This window comes from Stegostoma tigrinum, chromosome 18 (assembly GCF_030684315.1).
Source record: "Stegostoma tigrinum isolate sSteTig4 chromosome 18, sSteTig4.hap1, whole genome shotgun sequence".
Lineage (NCBI taxonomy): Eukaryota > Metazoa > Chordata > Chondrichthyes > Orectolobiformes > Stegostomatidae > Stegostoma > Stegostoma tigrinum.
This window is the reverse complement of record NC_081371.1, coordinates 63368736-63392481: the sequence shown is the minus strand read 5'-3', so window position 1 is coordinate 63392481 and position 23746 is coordinate 63368736. Positions and strand designations below refer to the sequence as shown.

Genomic DNA, 23746 nt, shown 5'->3' with positions numbered 1-23746 from the left:
AAACCTCCTCTGGACCCCCTCCAATGCCAGCACATCATCCTCCTTTAGATACAAGGCCCAAAACTACACAATATTCCAAATGAGGGCTCATCACAATCTTATACAGCCTCAATAACACACCTTTGCTCTTGCATTCTAGCTCCTTTGAAATGAATGATAACGATGCATGTGCCTTTCTAACTGCCAAATGAACCTGCATCTTAACTTGGGAATTCTAGCTCAGGATTCTCAAAGTTCCTTTGTGCTTCAGAAATCTGTAACATTTTCCCATTTACCTTCTATCACCCAAGTGCATAGCCTCTCATTTTGCTACATTGTATTCCAACTGACACTTCTTGCCCATTCGCCTAGACTGTCCAGATTCTTCTGCAGCCACCCTGCTTCCTCTGCACTACCTATCTATAGTAGCCTACAGAACAGAGCAGCAGACTCAATGGGCCTAATAGCCTAAATCTGCTCCTGTAAAAGTTATGGCCCCTCCACCTATAACTGCATTAAGACATCCCCAAATCTGAACTCAAATGCTCTTGCAACAAAGAGCAACATAGCATTGTTGCGCTTGTCTTATTTCATTAAATTGGTATACCCAAATCCCAATACATCACCACTTAAATCGTAAGCTTTTCACACTCAGTGTACCACTTCATGTTTAGCTACGTTGTATGGCATCCATGTGTATAACCATTTGCTTTGTCTCATCCTATGCTTTCTAAACACTTATCACATCTTCTACAATTAGCTCCAATATATTCCACAATACCGATGTTATGCTAACTGGTCTGTAATTCTTTTTCATCTGGACCCCTTTCCACTTTAAATAATGGGGTTACATTTGCCACTTTCCAATCTGTAGGAACTGCTTCAGAGTCCATGGAATTTTGGAAGATGGCCAATAATACATCTAGTATTGAGGCCATTTCCTCTAATATTCTGGGATGTAAATCAGACTGCCAGGGGGTTTGCCAGCCTTTAACCCCATCAATTTCCCCAGCATCATTTTCTTACTCTGAATCATATGGCATGGAAACCGGCTCTTCAGCACAACTCATCCATGTCAATCAGATTTTCCAAAATGAACTAGTTCCATTTTCCTGTGTTTGGCCCATATCCCACTAAACCCTTCCTATGCATGTACTGGCCTAAATGCCTTTTTAAGTGCTGTGACCATACCAGCATCTACTACTTCCTCTGGCAACTTGTACCATCCTCTGAAAAAGTTGCCCCTCAGGTCAATTTTAAAATATTTCCCCTCTCACCTTAAACCTATGCCCTCTAGTTATAGAGCCCTCTATCCTTTCAATTCTGCATTTTTGCTAGACCCTCTATTCTCTGATATTTATGGGGAGATTGTGTGTCTCCTCTTTGGTGAGCAAAGAACCAAAGTATGCTTTTAATTCTTCTGCCAAATCATATCCGCCTCCCATTATAATTACTCCTGGCTTTCGACTGTAATGGATTTACATTTGTCTTTGCTAACCTTTTCTCTTCATTTATACAGAGAAGCGTTTAGTGTTTTTGTCCTCTACAATTTTACCCTTGAAATTTTCTTAGTTTTGACCAATTGTTTTGTTTCTTTCGCTGAATTGTTAATGCTCTCAATGCTCAGGCCTGCTACCATTTTTCCTGGCAATTTTATATGTCGCCCCTTTAGGTTTAATTCTATCCCTAAATTATTTCTTAAGGCACAGACGAGACATCTTCCTTAATTTTTGCATCAAATAGTAAAAAATAATTGTTGCAATTCAGGCACATGTTGCTTTGAGTGAAGTTCCCTAATCCATCCTTGCCATTTCACACCTCTCACCCTTGTAGCTCCCCTTTACTAAGATTAAGGTTTGGATTTAACTACTTCAACCTCCATCTTAGTGAAAGAGTTTTTTAATGTTACAGCTACTCTCCCACAAAGGATGATGCATGGGAGAGGAAGACAGAAGGCTAAGAGTTAGAATAAAGAACAAAGAAACCTACAGCACAGGAACAGGCCCTTTGGCCCTCCAAGCCTGCGCCGATCAAGATCCTCTGTCTAACCTGTCATCTATTTTCTAACGGCCCGTGTCCATTTGCTCACTGCCCATCCATATACTGTCCAAATATATCTTAAAAGACGCTAACTTGTCTGCGTCTACCACCTCCGCTGGCAACGCATTCCAGGAACCCACCACCCTCTGTGTAAAGAACTTTCCACCCATATCTGCCTTAAACTTTCCTCCTCTCACTTTGAATTCATGACCCCTAGTAATTGAGTCTCCCACTCTGGGAAAAAGCTTCTTGCTATCCACCCTGTCTATACCCCTCATGATTCTGTAGACCTCAATCAGGTCCCACCTCAATCTCAGTCTTTCTAGTGAAAATAATCCGAATCTACTCAAACTCTCTTCATAGCTAGCACCCTCCATACCAGGCAACATCCTGGTGAATCTCCTCTGCACCCTCTCCAAAGCATCCACATCCTTTTGGTAATGTGGTGACCAGAACCGCACACAGTACTCCAAACGTGGCCGAACCAAAGTCCTATACAACTGCAACATGACCTGCCAACTCTTGTACTCAATGCCCCGCCCAACGAAGGAAAACATGCCATATGCCTCCTTGACCACCCTATTGGCCTGCGTTGTCACCTTCAGGGAACAATGGACCTGAACACCCGGATCTCTGTTCATCAACTTTCCCTAGGATTTTTCCCATTTACTGTATAGTTCGCCCTTCAATTTGATCTTCCAAAATGCATCACCTTGCATTTGCCCGGATTGAACTCCATCTGCCATTTATCTGCCCAACTCTCCAGTCTATCTATAGTCTGCTGTAAATTCTGGGATTTTGAGATCATGAATAATTCATCTCAGTAATGGTCACCATGGCAGTTTCACTGAAAGTTATAAAACCTGTCTTATTCACCAAGTGCCTGCTGGAGAGAAAAAAATAATCTGCTTTTCTTACCCATTCAAGCCTGTAACTCCTGACCCAACAGCAGTAAGGTTGCCTATTAACTGTCCTTTAATTGCCACTGAGTTCAAGGGCAATTGCAGATAGGTATCAAGTATCAGCCTGGCCAGTCTAAATTTCAAAAATTATTTCCACTCAAGAATTAATTCCATAATAGGGTTTGCTCAACTTTGCTGAATGGATGTTTAACGAGTGATGCAATATTATGGGTTCAAATTCTGCACCAGCTAAGGTTATTGTGAAAGATTCTCCTTCTCAACCTCTATCCCTTGCCTGTGGCATGGTGACCTCCAGTCATTTCTCCATAATGAGAGAACACATCCGTATGGAGACTTCACCTGTTACCGTTCTACATGAGGAACAAATGCAGACCAAGGATTACAACTGAAATAGATCAAAGTAGCAAGTTAGCCATTAACCAGTGACCCATTTTTCCCAGGCAGCACAGCCAATATGGCAGGAGGCAGAAAGCACATGAAGCAAATATATACTGATGAACGCTTGTTAGAAAACTTTACACTGTAAATAAAATTAAAGTTGCTGGAAAAGCTCAGGCCTGCCAGCATCTGTGAAACAAAAAAAAGAGTTAACATTTCGGGTCTGGTAACCCTTCCTCAGAAATTTTATACTGTAAAGTCAAGTTAGTTTCAGACTCTCACCACCAACAATAAGAAAACAATTCCTGCTCTTTCCCTTAGATCTATGCCTGGGTCACTGATCCATCAATCAAGGACACAGTTTCTTTCTGTCTATGCTAATTTTAAAAAAAATTTACACGCCACAGGCATTGTTGGCTAAGCCAGTACTTACTGCTCACCCCTAACTGTCTTGAATGCACTTCAACATCAACCCTATTTCCTGCGGGTCTGGAGTCACATGTAGGCCAGACCAGGTGAGAGTAGTTTCCTCCCCCAAAAGATATTACTGAACCTGATGTGTTCTACCCTACGAATAACAATTGTTTCATGGTAATCATAAGAATCTTGTTTCCAGTTTTTCTTTAAAAGTTGAGTTTAAAATCTTACTTATATCCCTTGATTTTATACATCACAATCATCCACACCCCAGTCCCCTTTGCTCCAGGAAAACAACCCCAGGTTGCTCAATCTTTCTTCATAACTCAAACACTCCAGTCTAGGCAACATTCTGGTAAATCTCCTCTGCACCCTCTCCAGTACAATTATATCCCTCTCATAATGCAGAATATAGAACTGCACACAATATTCTAATGTTAATCTAACCAACTTTTTATACAATTCCAACATAACACCAAGTGCTGAAACAGAACTTAAGGGTGGGCAGGTCAAGGAAGGTGGTCCTTACTTGGACCCAGTGACGGTGAAAGATGGTGCTGCACTCAGGATAACACAGACGGTGTTCTGACATTTCTGCAGCCATTTCCCGATTGAGAGGGGGAGGTTGTGGGTTTGAAAGGTGCTGTCAAAAGATGCTTGGAGAACTACTGCAGTGCATCTTGTAAATGTTACGCACAGCTGCTTCTGTCCATCTGTAGAGAGTGGAGTGAATTTCGAGAGTGGAGGATATGGTGCCAAACAGACAAAAATCCAAAGATCCTTAGAAAGCACCTTATAAACTTATGACCATTCCTATCTAGAAGGAGAATGGCTGCAGATAAATGGGAACGCCATGACCTGCAAGTTCCTCTCCAACCCACTCCATCCTGACTTGGAAATAAATTGCCGTTTCTTCAGTGTAACTGAGTAAAGATCCTGAAATCCTATCTTTAACAATTGTGGGTTTACCCATACCAAATGGACTGCAGTGGTGAAAAAGGCAGCTGATAACTATCCTATCAAGGGCAACCAAGGATAGCCAATGAATACCCTGCTAGTGACAGCCACATCCCACAAACTGAGGTCAGTTAGTTGGTTTTGAGCAATGACAAGTGATGTCAACGGCATTGGCCAATGTGGGAATTGAACCCATGTCACGATGAAAATTCTACCTTCTCAACCTGACTCTCGCCGGATGCATGGTGACACTTAGATTATTAACTCGTCATCACTCACTCATGAGAAAGCAGCATTATGATTCTCTGGGCTATGTAATTTCACCTTTTTAATTTCTTTGCAGTTAATGTATCATCCATTGCAGTGTTGATGCCCTATTCCATCACTTAGGTGATGTTTGAGACTAGACTGAGTGCAGTCAGATTCAATTTGTATACATGGGCAAGTTTCTACATTGTTGGATAGATGTTGTAATGCTGGAACGGAGACATGCTTGGTTCTGAAGTACAAGTCTTCAGTACTATTGACAGACAAGGAAGAATTTCTTTAGACATGTGAACCTGTAGAATTCTCTCCCACAGGGAAGCTGCAAGGACCAGTTCATGAGGCACATTCAAAAGGAAGCTGGGCATGGCCCTTGCAGATAACAGGGTCAAGGGGTACGAAGAGCAACTAGGAATGGGATACTGAGTTTCCATGATCAGCAATGACTACATTGAATGGTGGTGCAGGCTCAAAGGGCCAAATGGCCCACTCCCACACCTATTTGCTATGAGATCTTCTGTGCTTTCACACCAATTTGTTTTTGTGAACGGATTCACTTTCTTCTACATGTTAACAGCTGTTTTACCATTTGAAACTTGTTAACAGAGTAATTTTCGGCTATTTTACTGTTTTGGACATGGGCCAAACTTGTGGTTAATGTGTGACACAAAGTTCTCTGAGGGTGTGACTAGAAAAGTTGATGAGGGTCGAGCTGTGGATGTGGTGTATATGGACTTCAGCAAGGCATTTGATAAGGTTCCCCATGGTAGGCTCATTCAGAAGGTCAGGAAGAATGGGATACAGGGGAACTTAGCTGTCTGGATACAGAATTGGCTGGCCTACAGAAGGCAGCGAGTGGTAGTAGAAGGAAAATATTCTGCCTGGAAGTCAGTGGTGAGTGGGGTTCCACAGGGCTCTGTCCTTGGGCCTCTACCATTTGTAATTTTTATTAATGACTTGGATGAGGATATTGAAGGATGGGTCAGCAAGTTTGCAGACGACACAAAGGTTGGAGGTGTCGTTGACAGTATAGAGGACTGTTGTAGGCTGCAGCGGGACATTGACAGGATGCAGAGATGGGCTGAGAGGTGGCAGATGGAGTTCAACCTGGATAAATGCGAGGTGATGCATTTTGGAAGGTCGAATTTGAAAGCTGAGTACAGGATTAAGGATAGGATTCTTGGCAGTGTGGAGGAACAGAGGGATCTTGGTGTGCAGATACATAGATCCCTTAAAATGGCCACCCAAGTGGACAGGGTCGTTAAGAAAGCATATGGTGTTTTGGCTTTCATTAACAGGGGGATTGAGTTTAAGAGTCGTGAGATCTTGTTGCAGCTCTGTAAAACTTTGGTTAGACCGCACTTGCAATACTGCGCCCAGTTCTGGTTGCCCTATTATAGGAAAGATGTGGATGCTTTGGAGAGGGTTCAGAGGTGGTTTACCAGGATGCTGCCTGGATTGGAGGGCTTATCTTATGAAGAGAGGTTGACTGAGCTCGGACTCTTTTCATTGGAGAAAAGGAGGAGGAGAGGGGACCTAATTGAGGTATACAAGATGAGAGGCATAGATAGAGTTGATAGCCAGAGACTATTTCCCAGGGCAGAAATGGCTAACACGAGGGGTCATAGTTTTAAGCCGGTTGGAGGAAAGTATAGAGGGGACGTCAGAGGCGGGTTCTTTACACAGAGTTGAGAGAGCATGGAATGCGTTGCCAGCAGCAGTTGTGGAAGCAAGGTCATTGGGGACATTTAAGAGACCGCTGGACATGCATATGGTCACAGGAATTTGAGGGTGCATACATGAGGATCAATGGTCGGCACAACATCGTGGGCTGAAGGGCCAGTTCTGTGCTGCACTGTTCTATTCTATGTTCTACTTCTTCCTTCCCTTTGAATAAAGGGATTGTTTCTTTTTGAATGTTATTGCATCATTTATAACTGTATTATAATCATGTAAAAGCTGAAACTTTGTTTTATTTTTGGCTTTATTTTTGATTGCAAAGAACTGAGGAAGGAATTGCTGTAGTTTAAAACCAAGTTAGTGAAAACTATTGTGGATTATGTTATCATGCTCAGCAAGCTTTAAACCCTCTAGGAAAGGTTCCAAAGCAAATAGGACATGTAAAAGGCAAATGTCACAAATCAGAGTTTTGGGTTATCTCTGTGTAATTTAAGTAGTGTAAATTGGCAGCCATGTAGCAAGGATGTACTCAAATGAAGACATCCTCAGGGTCCAAATGCACAACAGCAACAAGCTCAAGTCAGAGAGGCCTTTCACCATATCAGAAGGTTTGAGCCATGAAGAGTTACAAAGCAGACTCATTAGGAAATGAATATTCACTTCACCAACACCTTCCACCCCAACCTTCAGTTCACCTGGGCCATCTCCAGCACATCCCTCACCTTCCTGGATCTCTCAGTCTCCATCTCAGGCAACCAGCTTGTAACTGATGTCCATTTCAAGCCCACCGACTCCCACAGCTACCTAGAATACACCTCCTCCCACCCACCCTCCTGCAAAAATTCCATCCCCAATTCCCAATTCCTCCGCCTCCGCCGCATCTGCTCCCACGATGAGGCAATCCACTCCCACACATCCCAGATGTCCAAGTTCTACAAGGACCGCAACTTTGCCCCCGCAGTGGTCAAGAACGCCCTTGACCGCGTCTCCCGCAACACATCCCTCACACCCCGCCCCCGCCACAACCGCCCAAAGAGGATCCCCCTCGTTCTCACACACCACCCCACCAACCTCCGGATACAACACATCATCCTCCGACACTTCCGCCATCTACAATCCGACCCCACCACCCAAGGCATTTTTCCATCCCCACCCCTGTCTGCTTTCCGGAGAGACCACTCTCTCCGTGACTCCCTTGTTCGCTCCACACTGCCCTCCCACCCCACCACACCCGGCACCTTCCCCTGCAACCGCAGGAAATGCTATACTTGCCCCCACACCTCCTCCCTCACACCTATCCCAGGCCCCAAGATGACTTTCCACATTAAGCAGAGGTTCACCTGCGAGTCTGCCAATGTGGTATACTGCATCCACCGTACCCAGTGTGGCTTCCTCTACATTGGGGAAACCAAGCGGAGGCTCAGGGACCGCTTTGCAGAACACCTCTGCTCGGTTCGCAATAAACAACTACACCTCCCAGTCGCAAACCATTTCCACTCCCCCTCCCATTCTTTAGATGACATGTCCATCATGGGCCTCCTGCAGTGCCACAATGATGCCACCTGAAGGTTGCAGGAACAGCAAGTCATATTCCGCTTGTGAACCCTGCAGCCCAATGGTATCAATGTGGACTTCACCAGCTTCAAAATCTCCCCTTCCCCCACCGCATCCCAAAACCAGCCCAGTTCGTCCCCTCCCCCCACTGCACCCCAAAACCAGTCCAACCTGTCTCTGCCTCCCTAACCTGTTCTCCCATCCCTTCCTCCCACACCAAGCCGCACCTCCATCTCCTACCTACTAACCTCATCCCACCTCCTTGACCTGTCCGTCTTCCCTGGAATGACCTATCGCCTCCCTACCTATACTCTCCTCTCCACCTATCTTTTCTCTCCATCTTCAGTCCGCCTCCCCTTCTCTCCCTATTTATTCCAGAACCCTCACCCCATCCCCCTCTCCGATGAAGGGTCTAGGCCCGAAACGTCAGCTTTTGTGCTCCTGAGATGCTGCTGGGCCTGCTGTGTTCATCCAGCCTCACATTTTATTATCTTGGATTCACCAGCATCTGCAGTTCCCATTATCACTCATTCAACAAAGTTTGTTCAGTTAGATAAGAAGACAGGAACAGCTTTTTGCTTAAGATATCATGAAAAATATACACATACACGGTCATATGTATGGGTTGAGTTGACGAGGCAACTATCAGGTTTAGAAGCAGAGACTGCCTTGGAAAGGATATGATTTAGTGTGAGTGGACTACAGAAGAAAGGAAAGGAGAGCGCAACATTGCATTGAAGATCTCCTGTCTATACTGAAGATGAACAACAGTGAATTAGCTGAGAGAGATAATGGGAACTGCAGATGCTGGAGAATACAAGATAACAAAGTGTGGGGCTGGGTGAACACAGCAGGCCAAGCAGCATCTTCGAACATAGAACGCAGAAAAATACAGCACAGTACAGGCCCTTCGGCCCATGATGTTGTGTCGTGGAATAATCCTAATCCAAAACTAAAATAACCTAACCTACATTCCCCTCAATTCACTGCTGTCCATGTGCATGTCCAGCAGTCGCTTAAATGTCACTAATGACTCTGCTTCCACGACTACCATTGGCAAACTATTCCATGCACTCACAACTGTCTGGGTGAAGAATCTCCCTCTGACGTCTCCTCTGTACCTTCCTCCTAACATCTTAAAACTATGACCCCTCGTGGCAGTCAATCCTGCCCTGGGGAAAAGTCTCTGGCTATCGACTCTATCCATGCCTCTCATTACCTTGTACACCTCGATCAGGTCACCTCTCTTCCTCCTTCTCTCCAGAGAGAAAAGTCCGAGCTCAGTCAACCTCTCCTCATAAGACAAGCCCTCCAGTCCAGGCAGCATCCTGGTAAACCTCGTTTGCACCCTCTCCAAAGCCTGTACATCTTTCCTATAAAAGGGCGACCAGAATTGGACACAATATTCCAAGTGTGGTCTCACCAGGGTTTTGTAGAGCTGCCGCATAACCTCGCGGCTCTTAAACTCGATCCCCCTGTTAATGAAAGCCAAAACAACGTTTGCTTTCTTAACAACCTTATCCACCTGGGTGGCAACTTTGAGGGAGCTATGCACTTGAACACCAAGATCCCGCTGTTCCTCCACATTGCTGAGAATCCTGCCTTTAATCCTATATTCAGCATTTAAGTTCGACCTTCCAAAATGCATCACTTCGCATTTATCCAGGTTAAACTCCATCTGCCATTTCTCAGCCCAGCTCTGCATTCTGTCAATGTCTCGCTGAAGCCTGCAATAGCCCTCGATACTATCAACGACACTTCCAATCTTTGTGTCATCAGCAAACATACTAACCCACCCCTCAACCTCCTCATCCAAGTCATTTATAAAAACTACAAAGAGCAGAGCCCTGCGGGACACCACTCAGCACCGACCTCTAGGCAGAACACTTGCCACCTACAACCACTCTCTGCCTCCTGTCAGCCAACCAATTCTGAATCCAGACAGCCAAATCACCCTGTATCCCATACCTCCTGACTGAATGAGCCTGCCGTGGGGAACCTTATCAAATGCCTTGCTGAAGTCCATCTTAGGACCACAAAAGCTGACGTTTTGGGCTCAGGCCGTTCATCAGAAAAGGGGGATGGGGAGACAATTCTGAAATAAATAGGGAGAGAGGGGGAGGCAGACCGGAGATGGATAGAGGTGAAGATAGGAGAGGAGAGTATGGGTGGGGAGGTAGAGAGGGGAGGACGGACAGATCAAGGGGGCAGGATAGGGTTAGTAGGTAGGATATGGAGGTGCAGCTTGAGGTGGGAGGAAGGAATAGGAGAGAGGAAAAACTGGTTAGGTAGGCAAGAACGAGCTGGGCTGGTTTTGGGATGCAGTGGGGGGAAGGGGAGATTTTGAAGCTGGTGAAATCCACATTGATACCATTGGGCTGCAGGGTTCCCAAGCAGAATATGAGCTGCTGTTCCTGCAACCAAAGTGTGGCACCATTGTGGCACTGCAGGAAGCCCAGGATGGACATGTCGTCTAAGGAATGGGAGCGGGAGTTGAAATGGTTCGCGACTGGGAGGTGCAGTTGTTTACTGCGAACCGAGGGTAGGTGTTCAGCAAAGCGGTCCCCAAGCCTCCGCTTGGTTTCCCCAATGTAGAGGAAGCCACAGCGGATACAGTACACCACATTGGCAGATGTGCAGGTGAACATCTGCTTGAAGTAGAAAGTCATCTTGGGGCCTGGGATGGGGGTGCGGGAGGTGGTGTGGGTGCAGGTGCAGCACTTCCTGCGGTTGCAGGGGAAAGTGCCAGGTGTGGTGGGGTTGGAGGGCAGAGCAGGGTGGACAAGGGAGTTGCGGACAGAGTCGTCTCTCCGGAAGGCAGACAAGGGTGGGGTGGGAAAAACGCCTACCTATGTCCACGACACCACCCACGCACCCCCTCCCCCCCACCTCCTCCAGAACTTCCAATTCCCCGGTCCCCAACACCTCATTTTCACCATGGATGTCCAGTCCCTATATACCTACATTCCCTATGCAGATGGCCTTAACAGCCTCCACTTCTTCCTGTCCCGCAGACCCGACCAGTCCCCTTCCACCAACACCCTCATCCACCTAGCCGAACTTGTCCTCACCCTCAACTTCTCTTTCGATTCTTCCCACTTCCTATAGACAAAGGGGGTGGCCATGGGTACCACAATGGGCCCAAGCTATGCCTGCCTCTTTGTAGGTTATGTGGAACAGTCCCTCTCCCGCACCTACACAGACCCCAAACCCCACCTCTCCCTCCGTTACATTGATGACTGTATCGGCGCCACCTCATGCTCCCAAGAGGAGCTTGAACAGTTCATCCATTTCACCAACACCTTCCACCCCAGCCTTCAGTTCACCTGGGCCATCTCCAGCACATCCCTTACCTTCCTAGACCTTTCAGTCTCCATCTCAAGCAACCGACAAACTGATGTCCATTTCAAGCCCACTGACTCCCACAGCTACCTGGAATTACACCTCCTACCACCCATCTTCCAGCAAAAATTCCACCCCCATTCCAATTCCTTCGCCTCTGCCACATCTGCTCCCAGGACGAGGCAGTCCACTCCCGCACATCCCAGATGTCCTCGTTCTTCAAGGACCACAAGCCACCCCACCTCCCCCCATCCCCGCCCCCAGCAGTGGTCAAGAACGCCCTCAACCCTGTCTCCTGCATTTTCCACACCTCATCCCACACACCCCACCCCCACAATAACTGCCAAAAGAGAATGCCCCTAGTCCTCACATACCACCCCACCAACCTACGGATACAATGCATCATCCTCCGACACTTCCGCCTACTACAATCCGACCCCACCAGTGAAGACATTTTTCCCACCCCACACTTGTCTGCCTTCCGGAGAGACCACTCTCTCCGCGACTCCCTCGTCGGCTCGACTCGCCCCTCCAATCCTCTCCACACTCAGCACTTTCTCCTGCAACCGCACTTGCCCTCACACTGCCTCACTCACGCCCACCCCAGGCCCCAAGATGACTTTCCACATCAAGCAGATGTTCACCTGCACACCCACCAATGTGGTATACTGCATCCGCTTCCTCTACATTGGGGAAACCAAGCGGAGGCTTGGGGATCGCTTTGCAGAACACCTCCGCTCAGTTCGCAACAAACAACTGCACCTCCCAGTCACGAACCATTTCAACTCCTCCTCCCGTTCCTCATATGACATGTCCATCTTGGGCCTCCTGCAGTGCCACAATGATGCCACCCGAAGGTTGCAGGAACAGCAACTCATATTCCGCCTGGGAACACTGCAGCCCAATGGTATCAATGTGGACTTCACCAGCTTCAAAATCTCCCCTTCCCCCACCGTATCCCTAAACCAGCCCAGCTCATCCTTGCCTGCCTAACTTGTTCTTCCTTCATCTGTCCCTTCCTCCCACCCCAAGCCGCACTTTCATCTCCTACCTACTAACCTCATCCCACCTCCTTGACCTGTCCATCCTCCCCGGACTGACCTATCCCCTCCCTACCTCCCAATCCATACTCTCCTCTCCACCTATCTTCCCTATTCATCTTTGATCCACCTCTCCCTCACTTCCTATTTATTTCAGAATCCGCTCCCCATCAGAAAAGGGGGATGAAGAGTCTAGGCCTGAAATGTCAGCTTTTGTGCTCCTAAGATGCTGCCTGGCCTGCTGCGTTCATCCAGCCCCGTAGTAAATTAACTCTGTTGAGAAGCCAGGCTATCTGCTGTAATTCAGAGTACCACATTCACATTGTCATTCTCAAGTCTGAATTCAGAGGTCTTGGGTTCCATCTAGTGTCCAAAGCCAGCTAGTGCAAGTAGACCACCTCCCAGTAAATGAAGACTGATCAATTTAACATTAGATTCCCTACAGTGTGGAAACAGGCCCTTTGGCACAGCAAGTCCACACCGCCCCTTGAAGCATCCCACCCAGACCCATCCCCCTATAACCCACACACCCCTGAACATTACGGGCAGTTTAGCATGGCCGATCCACCTAGCCTGTACACTGTGGGAGGAAACAAGAGCACCCAGAGGAAACCCACGCAAACGTGGGGAGAATGTGCAAACTCCACACAGTTACTTGAGGCTGGAATCGAACTCGGGTCCCTGGCGCTGTGAGGCTGCACTGCTAACCACTGAGCCAGCGTGCTGTCCCAAACATTAATTTACCATTTAAAAAAAAGTACCTTGGTTTTAACTTATTTAATATGCAAATACAAGAATTCAGCTACATATTAAGTAGTTAGCAATATTTTGATTGAGGGGGTACAGGACCGTGTTTTAATTTTGTTATGGACGGTCCAACTCCAGTTTTAACAGATTCCGACAGAAAATTAAATGCTTCACCTGATAGTAGCCCTGATTTTAAGTGAAGACACCTGATAATTATCCTATCTTATGTTCCAAGTGGCTGCTCAAAATGGACGATACAAGTGCCAAAAAGTGTTGAGCAGCGCAGAAAATGTCTTTTGGCCCATCAAGGCTACACCAACATAACTACCATTAAAGGCAAACTAATCCTAATTTCCTACATTTATCCAATATTCTTGAATGTTATGATATTTCAAGCTCTTCCAAGTATTCTTTTAAAGGTTTCAGCCTCAACTACGTACCCAGGCAGTGCTATTCCGATTCCCACATCCAGGTGGGGAGAAAAAATTCATTGTCCCAACCAAAAATCTCCATCCCCTTACCCTAAAATTTTGCCCCCTCATGATTGACCCCTTAACCAAGGAGAACAGGTGTTCCCTACTCATCCTGTCCATACCCCTCAAATCATGTACCCCACAGTCTTCTCTGCTCTAAAAGAGAGCAATCCAAGCCTATCTAGTCTCTCCTTATAGTGCTATTTCTCCATCCAGGCAACATATTGGTGAACCTCCTCAGTATCCCCTTGAGTGCTATCACATCCTTCCTGTAGTGAGGTGACCAAAACTACTCTAGCTGTGGCATGACCAACTCCAACATTATCTCCTTGCTCTCAGACTCGATGTCACGACAGATGAAAGCAAGTATTCCACACACATCTTCCTAAATATCCTTTGGATGTCCACTGGAATCAGGAATCTGTGAATAATTTAACCCAAGATCCCCAAGTTTCCGAGCTACCCAATGTCCTGCCTTTCATTAAATACTCCCTCATTTTGGAGTAGATTTGTAGCTCAGATTGTGGGTGTTATGATTGGTTGGCTCACTGAGCTGGTTTGTTGTTCTGCAGACATTTCGTTACTATGCTGCCTAACATCATTAGTGCAGCCTCTGATGAAGCATCAGTGTGTTTTTCCAGCTGGTTTTTAAACTCTCGTCCGTTGAGCTGGATTGCCTCACTTCCGGTTTTCCTTTGTAGTGGAGTGTACATAGGGTGCATTTCTGTGTGTTTATTAATGGCTTTCTTTGTGGAGTGCCAGGCTTCTAGGCATTTCAGTGCCTGTCTCTGCTTAGCTTGTCCCAGGATTTTGGTGTTGTCCCAGTTGAATTGGCGGTTCTCCTTATCCACATGAATTGAGATGAGCGAGTGCTGGTTGTGTCTTTTCGTGTACCCTCGTTATTAGTTTCCTTCCTGTTTGTCTGATGTAGTGTTTCTCGCAGTCTCTGCAGGGGATCTTGATTCCCTCATTTTATTTCTTCTTCCAAAGTGCATCACCTTGTACTTAAGATTATATACCATTTGCCATTGACCTGCCCATCTGACCAACCCATCTACATCTTCCTGCAACCTATAACTATCTTCTTCACTATTAGCCACTCTACCAATCTTGGCACCATTGCTTAACATTCCTCCAACATTTTCATCTTTCTCATTTATGAATATAACAAATAAGGGTACCAGTACTGATCCTAATAGTACACCACTGGACACCAGCCTCCAGTCACTCAAACTGTCTTCTACTACTATTCTTTGAACTGTTACTGAGCCAGTTTCTGATCCATCTTGCCAAGTTCCTCAATTCCACGTCTTTTAATGTTCTCAGTCTTCTGCGTGGGGCCTTGTCAAAAGCTTTGCTAAAATCTATATAAACTACATCAACTGAATTACCACCCACACACACACACACACAATCACATTTTTGTAAAATTCTAGTGAATTTGTTAGGGATGACCACTCTCTGACAAAGCCATGTGAGCTATTCTTAATTAAACCATACCTTTCCAAGTGATTATTACGTTCTGAAGAAGAGAATTTCTCCAGTAGTTTCCTACTGCTGACAGACTCACTAGTCTTAATTTCCTGGCTAATCTCTACCACCCATCTCAACAAGTGGAACTGCAGTAGCTGTCCTCCAGTCCTCTGGCTCATTGTGTGGCCAGAGAGGAACGAAAAATATGTCAGAGTCCCTGCAATGTCCTGGATCACCTCCCTCAGCAGCCTGGGACGCAATTCATCCAGGCCAGGAGTTTGACTGTTTTTAAACATCTCTGTCAGAGCCTCCAATACCTCCTCATTTCTTATGTCAAACCGTGCTCTTTCTTCACAATCCCTTTTCCGGAATTCAATAGAACTCCATTCTTATTGTATTCATTTCTTTGCATCTGGCTGAGGGAAACAAGTTTGATAGCTCAGTACCCTTTCCACTGGAACAATTCTTCCAGGTTTTGAATTCAAGACAGCAAAGATGTATCAGCTACAACTTCTGTTAAGTTTGACATATTTCACACAAGTTAAAAAGCCTGCTTACCCTGTGCATCCCATAATTTCTGGTCCGTCAAAAGAGAAAGGGTCTGACTCATCAGGCTGTGACCTCATTTTGTAAGTCTTTGTGAGTATTTCATTTGTGAAATATTCATTTGGCTCAAATTTAAACTCCAAAGTAAAACTCTAAAAAGAAAAACATACACAAGCAATAAGCCAAAAGAGCATCAGTATTTCATTAACCAAAGATGACCATTTTAAAAAGTAGTACTGCAATGCGGATGAAGCCAAGAGTTCCTATGCACACAAATTGATTTGGAATATACTCAAACTCCATTTAGCATCTCTGTGGAACATGAAGTGTATTTCACTAAATAGCTTACAGCATTACAAGTTAGCATAAATACCTCTGTGCAGCGGGTTAAGAATTCTTGCGAAGAACTTTTCTGACAAACAACTTGAGTATAATTTTTTGTTGTTTAGGGCCTTAAAACATTATGGTATTATGCAATCCAGTGCTTAAAACAAATGAAGACCTGGGATATCTTTGAAATGCTCTACACAGGTGATTGAATGAACTGACTCAAACTCGCATAAATACCAGTGATATTAATTTAGCAGACAGAGATCACGTTTTGTGAAAGCTCTGTGCTGATCTCTCAAAATAAACCACATTTAATCATAACCACCCATAATACTGGAGCATTAGTATAAATCATCCATTAACTCAACTCTGTTGTATATTAATTCTTTGGTGTTCAGCAAGGGGAGATGCAGGAGGATGCAGATTCTACTTCCAGCCATTGCATGATATGTGCAATACCAGCAAGATCAACTGGCAAAGTGACAGTGCAGATCCCAGTATCAAATGATGTTAAATGACTAATTCCTGGAATGGCCGGACAGATATGAAAACTGACTGGATGAATCACAACTATACAGAGCTTAGAAGAATAAAATGGAGACGTCACTGAAGCCTACAAAGGTTCTAACAGGGCGAAATAACAAACACAGGAAGGAAGTTCCTGACGACAGACATCAGAACCAGGGATCACAGTTTAAGGGATAGTAGGAACTGCAGATGCTGGAGAATCTGAGGTAACAATGAGGTAATCACAGTTTAAGGCAAGGGTGTAGACCATTTAGGATTGAGATGAGGAGAAATTTCTGTACCCAGAAGAATGTTGAATGTCTTTGAAATTCTCTGCCACAGAAAATGGTCCATGCCAAAACATGTTTTTAAGGCTGTAGAGACACTTCTTAGGATTAAGGGATCAAAGGATACGGGGGAATAACACGATCAGGGTACTGGATTACATGCAGAGAATGGCAGAGCAGGCTTGAAGGGCAGAATGACCTGCTCCTATTGTGTGTTTCTGGTTCAATGTCAACATTCAATGTTGATACTAAGGGAGTCAGTGATGGTAACACCATTGAATGTCAAGGAGTGGCAGTTAGATATCTTTTAATGGAGATAGTCAATGCCGGGCACGTGTGGCTTGAATGTTTCTTGTCATTCTTGAACATGCCCACTTCTGACATTGTGATGGAGGGAAGGCCATTGATGAAGCAGATCTAAGTGGGGAGACACTCTGGGGTGCTCCAGTGCAGAGGAATCTGGCATCCTCGTTCATGAGTCACAAAACTAGTATACAGGTACAGCGGATAAAAGAAATGACATGTCAAATGACATGTTGGCTTTTATAGATAAAGGAATAGAATATAAAAGTAAGGGAGTATTGTTGCAACTGTACAAGGCATTGATTAGGCCACACCTGGAGCCTGTCGTCCATTTTGGTCCCCTTGTTCCAGGGAAGATGTAGTGGTACTGGAGGCGGTTCAGAGCTTTACTAAATTGATCCCAGAGATAAGGGGTTTGTTGTATGAAGAGAGATTAACAGTTTAGGCCTATACTTTCTGTAATTTAGAAGAATGAGGGGAAATCAAATTAAGGTCTTCAACATGATAAAAGATATAGATAAAATAGATGTGGAGTGGATGCTTCCTCTTGTGGAACATCCTAGGAAGACAGGTCACAGTGTTAGGATATGGGGCAGAAAATTTAAAACGGTTTAGATTCCCTACAGTGTGGAAACAAGCCCTTCGGCCCAACAAGTCCACACCACCCCTTGCAGCATCCTACCCAGACCCGTCCCCCTATAACCCACAAACACCCCTGAACACCCCTGAACACTACGGGCAATTTAGCATGGCCAATCCACCTAGCCTGCACATCTTTGGACTGAGGGAGGAAACCGGAGCACGCAGAGGAAACCCATGCAGACACGGGGAGACTGCACAGACAGTCACCCGAGGCTGGAATCGAACCCGGGTCCCTGACGCTGTGAGGCTTCAGTGTTAACCACTGAGCCACCGTGCGACCCCTAAGTGTTTACTTACACTGCTTCAAAGTACATGGAATTTTCTTTCAAAAGATGCATTGATCTCTGGCTGAAACAGTTACAGAGAGGAACAGTTGAGGAGAAACTACTTCTCCCAAAAGGTTGAGAATTTGGGGAATTCACTATCCTAAACAGAAGTGGATGCTGGGACAGTGAGTAAATTTAAGGAGTTACAGATTTTTAACTTGATAATGGGTTGAAGGAGCAGAGCAGCCATGATCGAACAGGAGAGTAGACTTCAATTGGCCGAATGGCCCAATACTGCCCCTACATTTTGTTAGCTTATGAGATGGTTGAGCCTAGGACACTACCCTGAGGAACTCTTGCAGAAATGTCCCAAAGCTGAGATGCAAAAACCACAATTGTTGTGCCAAATACGACTTAAGCCAGCAGAGTTTTTCTCATTGATTCCAGTTCTGCTAAGGCTCCTTGATGTCACATTCAGTCAAATGCAGCCTCGACATCAAGGGCAGCCACTCTCACCTCAGTCTTTTATCTACATTTAAACAAAGACTCTCATGACCTCTGCAGCTGAGTGAACTCAAAGCTAGCACTGGGAGGCAAGTTATTGCTAAGCAAGTGATAATGGGAACTGCAGATGCTGGAGAATCCAAGATAATAAAGTGTGAAGCTGGATGAACACTGCAGGCCAAGCAGCATCTCAGGAGCACAAAAGCTGACGTTTCGGGCCTAGAACCTTCATCTCTGATGAAGGGTCTAGGCCCGCAATGTCAGCTTTTGTGCTCCTGAGATGCTGCTTGGCCTGCTGCGTTCATCCAGCTTCACACTTTATTGCTGAGCAAGGACTGTTTAATATAATAAATTCCTGCAAATTACCGACGGAGCAGTCATTAGTTGGATTATATGCCAGTACTGAAACTGGACTGGAATATCGGTGTGGTAAATTCTGGAGCACAATTAGTGCTCTGAACTGTTTCTTGACTTCAGGTGGGGTGAATCAAATTGACTGAAACTTCTGATGCTGGGGACTCTGGAGGGGGTACAAAACTGGATCACTCGCTCAGCATTTCCACTGAAGGATGCCGAAAATATTTTTTTTGCACTAATGTACTAGACTCCAAAAGGTGCCTTATGTTTAATATTTCTCGGATTGGTCATGGAAAAATTGATTTCTATCAAGTTTTGTGCAGTGTTTCATTAAAAGATTGTTAGAAGTAGGCATTGGAGATTTTTTTTAAAAAGGCGGCTTCAAGAAATGACATGATCATGATAACTTGTTTTACTGTTGACCCCTGCTGAGGCTTTGGTGTCTAGTCTTCATTTGACGAAAAGGCAATCTGGCAGGAAGGGCTACCCAGCCAACTCCCACACTTTTTAGGCCATTTCAGAGGGCTCAAGAATCATCAATATTCTGGTGTGGAAGCACATGTATCCCTGAGTAAAGACAGATCTTCTCCCATTAAAAAAAAGTAGCTCCAAACTTAGTAATCGAAATTAAATTTCACCAGCTGACAAGGTCGGATTCAAATGCACGTCTCCACAGCATTAGCCCGGTCCTCTGGATTACTGACTATGCTAAGAGAGACTGATAGTCTTTTTACCATATTTTCAGTGTACAGTAATTAAAATCAGCTCCAAACATCACAGTTTTTAAAAAAAATTGATGACGACTCCAAACTCAAGATGTAATGGCCACTCGCTAACAATTTTATACAGCAGAGATATAAATCCACTGAAACAAAGAGTATGTCTCCTTGTAAGCAGAAAACCATCAAACAGGCAAATCTTGGCTGCCCACTTATTCTGCACAAAGCAACGTATGACTGTTAGGATGAATATTTATGCTGTTTAAATCTGTTCTTACTAGTTATTCAACATTTATATTTACTGCAAGGATCACTGGACAACAGTTAGCGCTGACTTTGACTCTAACAATATATAATCTCAATCAGGTGTTAAAATAAAAACAAAAGAACAAAGAACAAAGAAAATTACAGCACAGGAGCAGGCCCTTTGGCCCTCCAAGCCTGTGCCGATCAAGATCCTCTGTCTAGCCTGTCACCTATTTTCTAAGGATCTGTGTCCATTTCCTCCCTGCCCATCCATGTACCTGTCCAAATATATCTTAAAAGACGCTAACACGTCTGCGTCTACCACCTCCGCTGGCAACGCGTTCCAGGCACCCACCACCCTCTGTGTAAAGAACTTTCCACCCACATCTCCCTTAAACTTTCCTCCTCTCACTTTGAACTCATGACCCTTAGTAATTGAGTCCCCCACTCTTTTTTTTTGGGGGGGGGGAGCTTCTTGCTATCCACCCTGTCTAGACACCTCATGATTCTGTAGACCTCAATCAGGTCCCCCCTCAATCTCCGTCTTTCTAATGAAAATCATCCTAATCTATTCAACCTCTCTTCATAGCTAGCACCCTCCATACCAGGCAACATCCTGGTGAACCTCCTCTGCACCCTCTCCAAAGCATCCACATCCTTTTGGTAATGTGGTGACCAGAACTGTAGGCAGTATTCCAAATGTGGCCAAACCAAAATCCTATACAACTGCAACATGACCTGCCAACTCTTGTACTCAATACCCCGTCCGATGAAGGAAAACATGCCATATGCCTTCTTGACCACCCTATTGGCTTGCGTTGTCACCGTCAGGGAACAATGGACCTGAATAATGTTTTCATTAGAGAGGTGGTGGTTGAGAGGTGACTTAATTGAAACATATAAAATAATCAGAGGGTTAGATAGGGTGGATAGGGACAGCCTTTTTCCTAGGATGGTGACAGCAAGCACGAGGGTGCATAGCTTTAAATTGAGGGGTGAAAGATATAGGACAGATGTCAGAGGTAGTTTCTTTACTCAGAGAGTAGTAAGGGAATGGAACGCTTTGCCTGCAACGGTAGTAGATTCGCCAACTTTTAGGTACAAACAACAGTGGTCCCAGCACAGATCCCTGTGGAACACCACTAGTTATAGGTCTCCAATTTGAAAAACTCCCTTCTACTACTACCCTCTGTCTCATAGATGATGGGAACTGCAGATGCTGGAGAATTCCAAGATAATAAAATGTGAGGCTGGATGAACACAGCAGGCCAAGCAGCATCTCAGGAGCACAAAAGCTGACGTTTCGGGCCTAGACCCTTCTTCAAAGGGTCTAGGCCCGAAATGTCAGCTTTTGTGCTCCTGAGATGCTGCTTGGCCTGCTGTGTTCATCCAGCCTCACATTTTATTACCCTCTGTCTCATGTTGCCCAGCCAGTTTTTTAATCCATCTAGCTAGCACACACAGGACCCCATGTGACTTCACTTTCTCCATCAGCCTGCCATGGGGAACCTTATCAAACGCCTTACTGAAGTCCATGTATATGACATCTACAGCCTTTCCCTCATCAATCAACTTTGTCACGTGCTCAAAGAATTCTATTAAGTTGGTAAGACATGACCTTCCCTGTACAAAACCACGTTGCCTATCACTGATAAGCCCATTTTCTTCCAAATGGGAATAGATCCCATCCCTCAGTATCTTCTCCAGTAGCTTCCCTACCAATGTCGCCAGGCTCACTGGTCAATAATTACCTGGATTATCCTTGCTACCCTTCTTAAACAAGGGGACAACATTAGCAAGTCTTCAGTCCTCCGGCACCTCACCTGTGTCTAAAAACAAAAGTTCTTGCTCCACATGGCTCTGACATTTCAGTGAATAAATTTAAAAACTTCTCATTTCAAGGATTGAGTGACACAGCAGATCAGACTATATATTTACTTATTTGCAGGACATTCTTCAATTGCAAAACAAAATACCAACAGAGAGATAACAAAAAGTGTAGAGCTGAATGAACACAGCAGGTCAAACAACAGAGGAGGAGAGTGGACGTTTCCAGCCTAGACCCTTCTTCAGAAAAATTACTTTCAGCCTGCTGAGTTCACCCAGCTCTACACCTCGTTATCTCATTCTCCAGCATCTGCAGTTCCTACTATTTCTGTAGTAACAGAAAGACACTTTCAAACAAACTAAAATCCTGTATTGCTAGTGGAACACAAATCCATACACAAAACATGGAAGATGCCGTTACAATGAATTTTAAAAGTAATTCTTACCATCGGCTGTTCTGGGTCTGAAAATTTCACCTTCAAGTCTTTTAAATACTTTAAGATAGGTTCATCATGTTCCTGTAAATAAAATGATGTTTTTAAACATGGTTTATTAGAGTAGAGAGAAAGGAGAATTAACACTTTGGATCCAGTGACCCTTGACGCCAAATGTCAACTGACTTCTCTCCACACATTTCTAGGCCTGCTGTGCTTTTCCAGCAATTTGTTTGATTTGCTGCATCCAGTTCTTTCAGCTTTTACCTCATATCTACGAAATCAAAGTGAAATCTGAGTAAGCTTTACAAAAAGGATAAAGCTGAAAGGCTTGCCTTACAGGCTGAAGGCAGAGACTGTCTAGGATAGCTAATAAGGACTCAACTGGATCACAAAAACATTGAATTAATTTCTTGCTATGCTGAGATAGCATCCAACAATTCACTTGGTTAGCTCCCTTCGTTTAATTGTAATCTCAAATAAAAATACCAAATTTCTAAAAATTAATACACTAAAAACATTTTCAATTATGTTACGTATTTGTTTTATTTGGTTTGACTCTAACTAAACTGAATTTAAAATCTTTACTGCTTCACTGCCATCCATATTACAGAGTATAATTTACAACTACCACCTTTACCCCCCACCCATTGTGTTATTTTTATTTATATTCATTCATAAGACCATAAGACATAGGACTGGAAGTAAGGCCATTCAGCCCATCGAGTCCACTCCGCCATTTAATCACGGCTGATGGGCATTTCAACTTCACTTCCCTACACTCTCTCCGAAGCCCTTGATTCCTTGTGAGATCAAGAATTTATCAATCTCTGCCTTGAAGGCATTCAACGTGCCAGCCTCCACTGCGCTCCGTGGCAATGAATTCCACAGGCCCACCACTTTCTGGCTGAAGAAAGGTCTCCCCTCATTTCTGTTCTAAATTTACCCCCTCTAATTCTAAGGCTGTGCCCACAGGTCCTAGTCTCCCCGCCTAACGGAAACAACTTCCCAGCGTCCACCCTTTCTATGCCATACATTATTTTGTACATTTCACGAACAGCCAGGTGTCATGGTGCATATAGGGACCAGAGTGCCACGTGCTAGTCAGTGCAGAAATGAAAGAATAGCTAGGATGAATGTGTGGCTTGAGAGATGGCGTTGGAGGGAGGGGTTCAGATTTTTGGGACATTGAAACCAGTTCTGGGGAAGGAGGGACAATTACAAATTGGACAGTCTACACCTGAACCAGACTGGAACCAATGTCCTTGGGGGTGCTTTTGCTAATGCTGTGGGGGAGGGGTTAAACTAATGCGGCAGGGGGGTGAGAACCAAATATTGGACATAAAAGAGGTAGAAACGAAAGCCTGTAGGGAACTAGATAATGGAGTCAGTGTGACTAAAGGGAATAGTAGTCGGGGAGCAGATGATGAACACAAAGGGGCAGGTGGTCTGAGGTGCATTTGTTTTAATGCAAGAAGTGTAGTAGACAAGGCAGATAAGCTTAGGGCTTG

General features: G+C 44.9%; 1 protein-coding gene across 4 annotated transcripts in view; it reads right to left on the bottom strand.

Annotated features, from left to right (window-relative positions):
* Positions 1-23746, bottom strand: part of nap1l1 (nucleosome assembly protein 1-like 1) — a 133608-nt gene that overhangs the window by 33025 nt on the left and 76837 nt on the right. For all 4 annotated transcript variants that reach the window (XM_059652614.1, XM_059652617.1, XM_059652616.1 and 1 more), the window contains exons 8-9: positions 22248-22319; positions 15826-15965 (exon numbers count right to left, since the gene is read on the bottom strand). In XM_059652614.1, coding sequence (XP_059508597.1) covers positions 15826-15965; positions 22248-22319 — 212 coding nt within the window. The remainder of the gene's footprint in view (positions 1-15825; positions 15966-22247; positions 22320-23746) is intronic.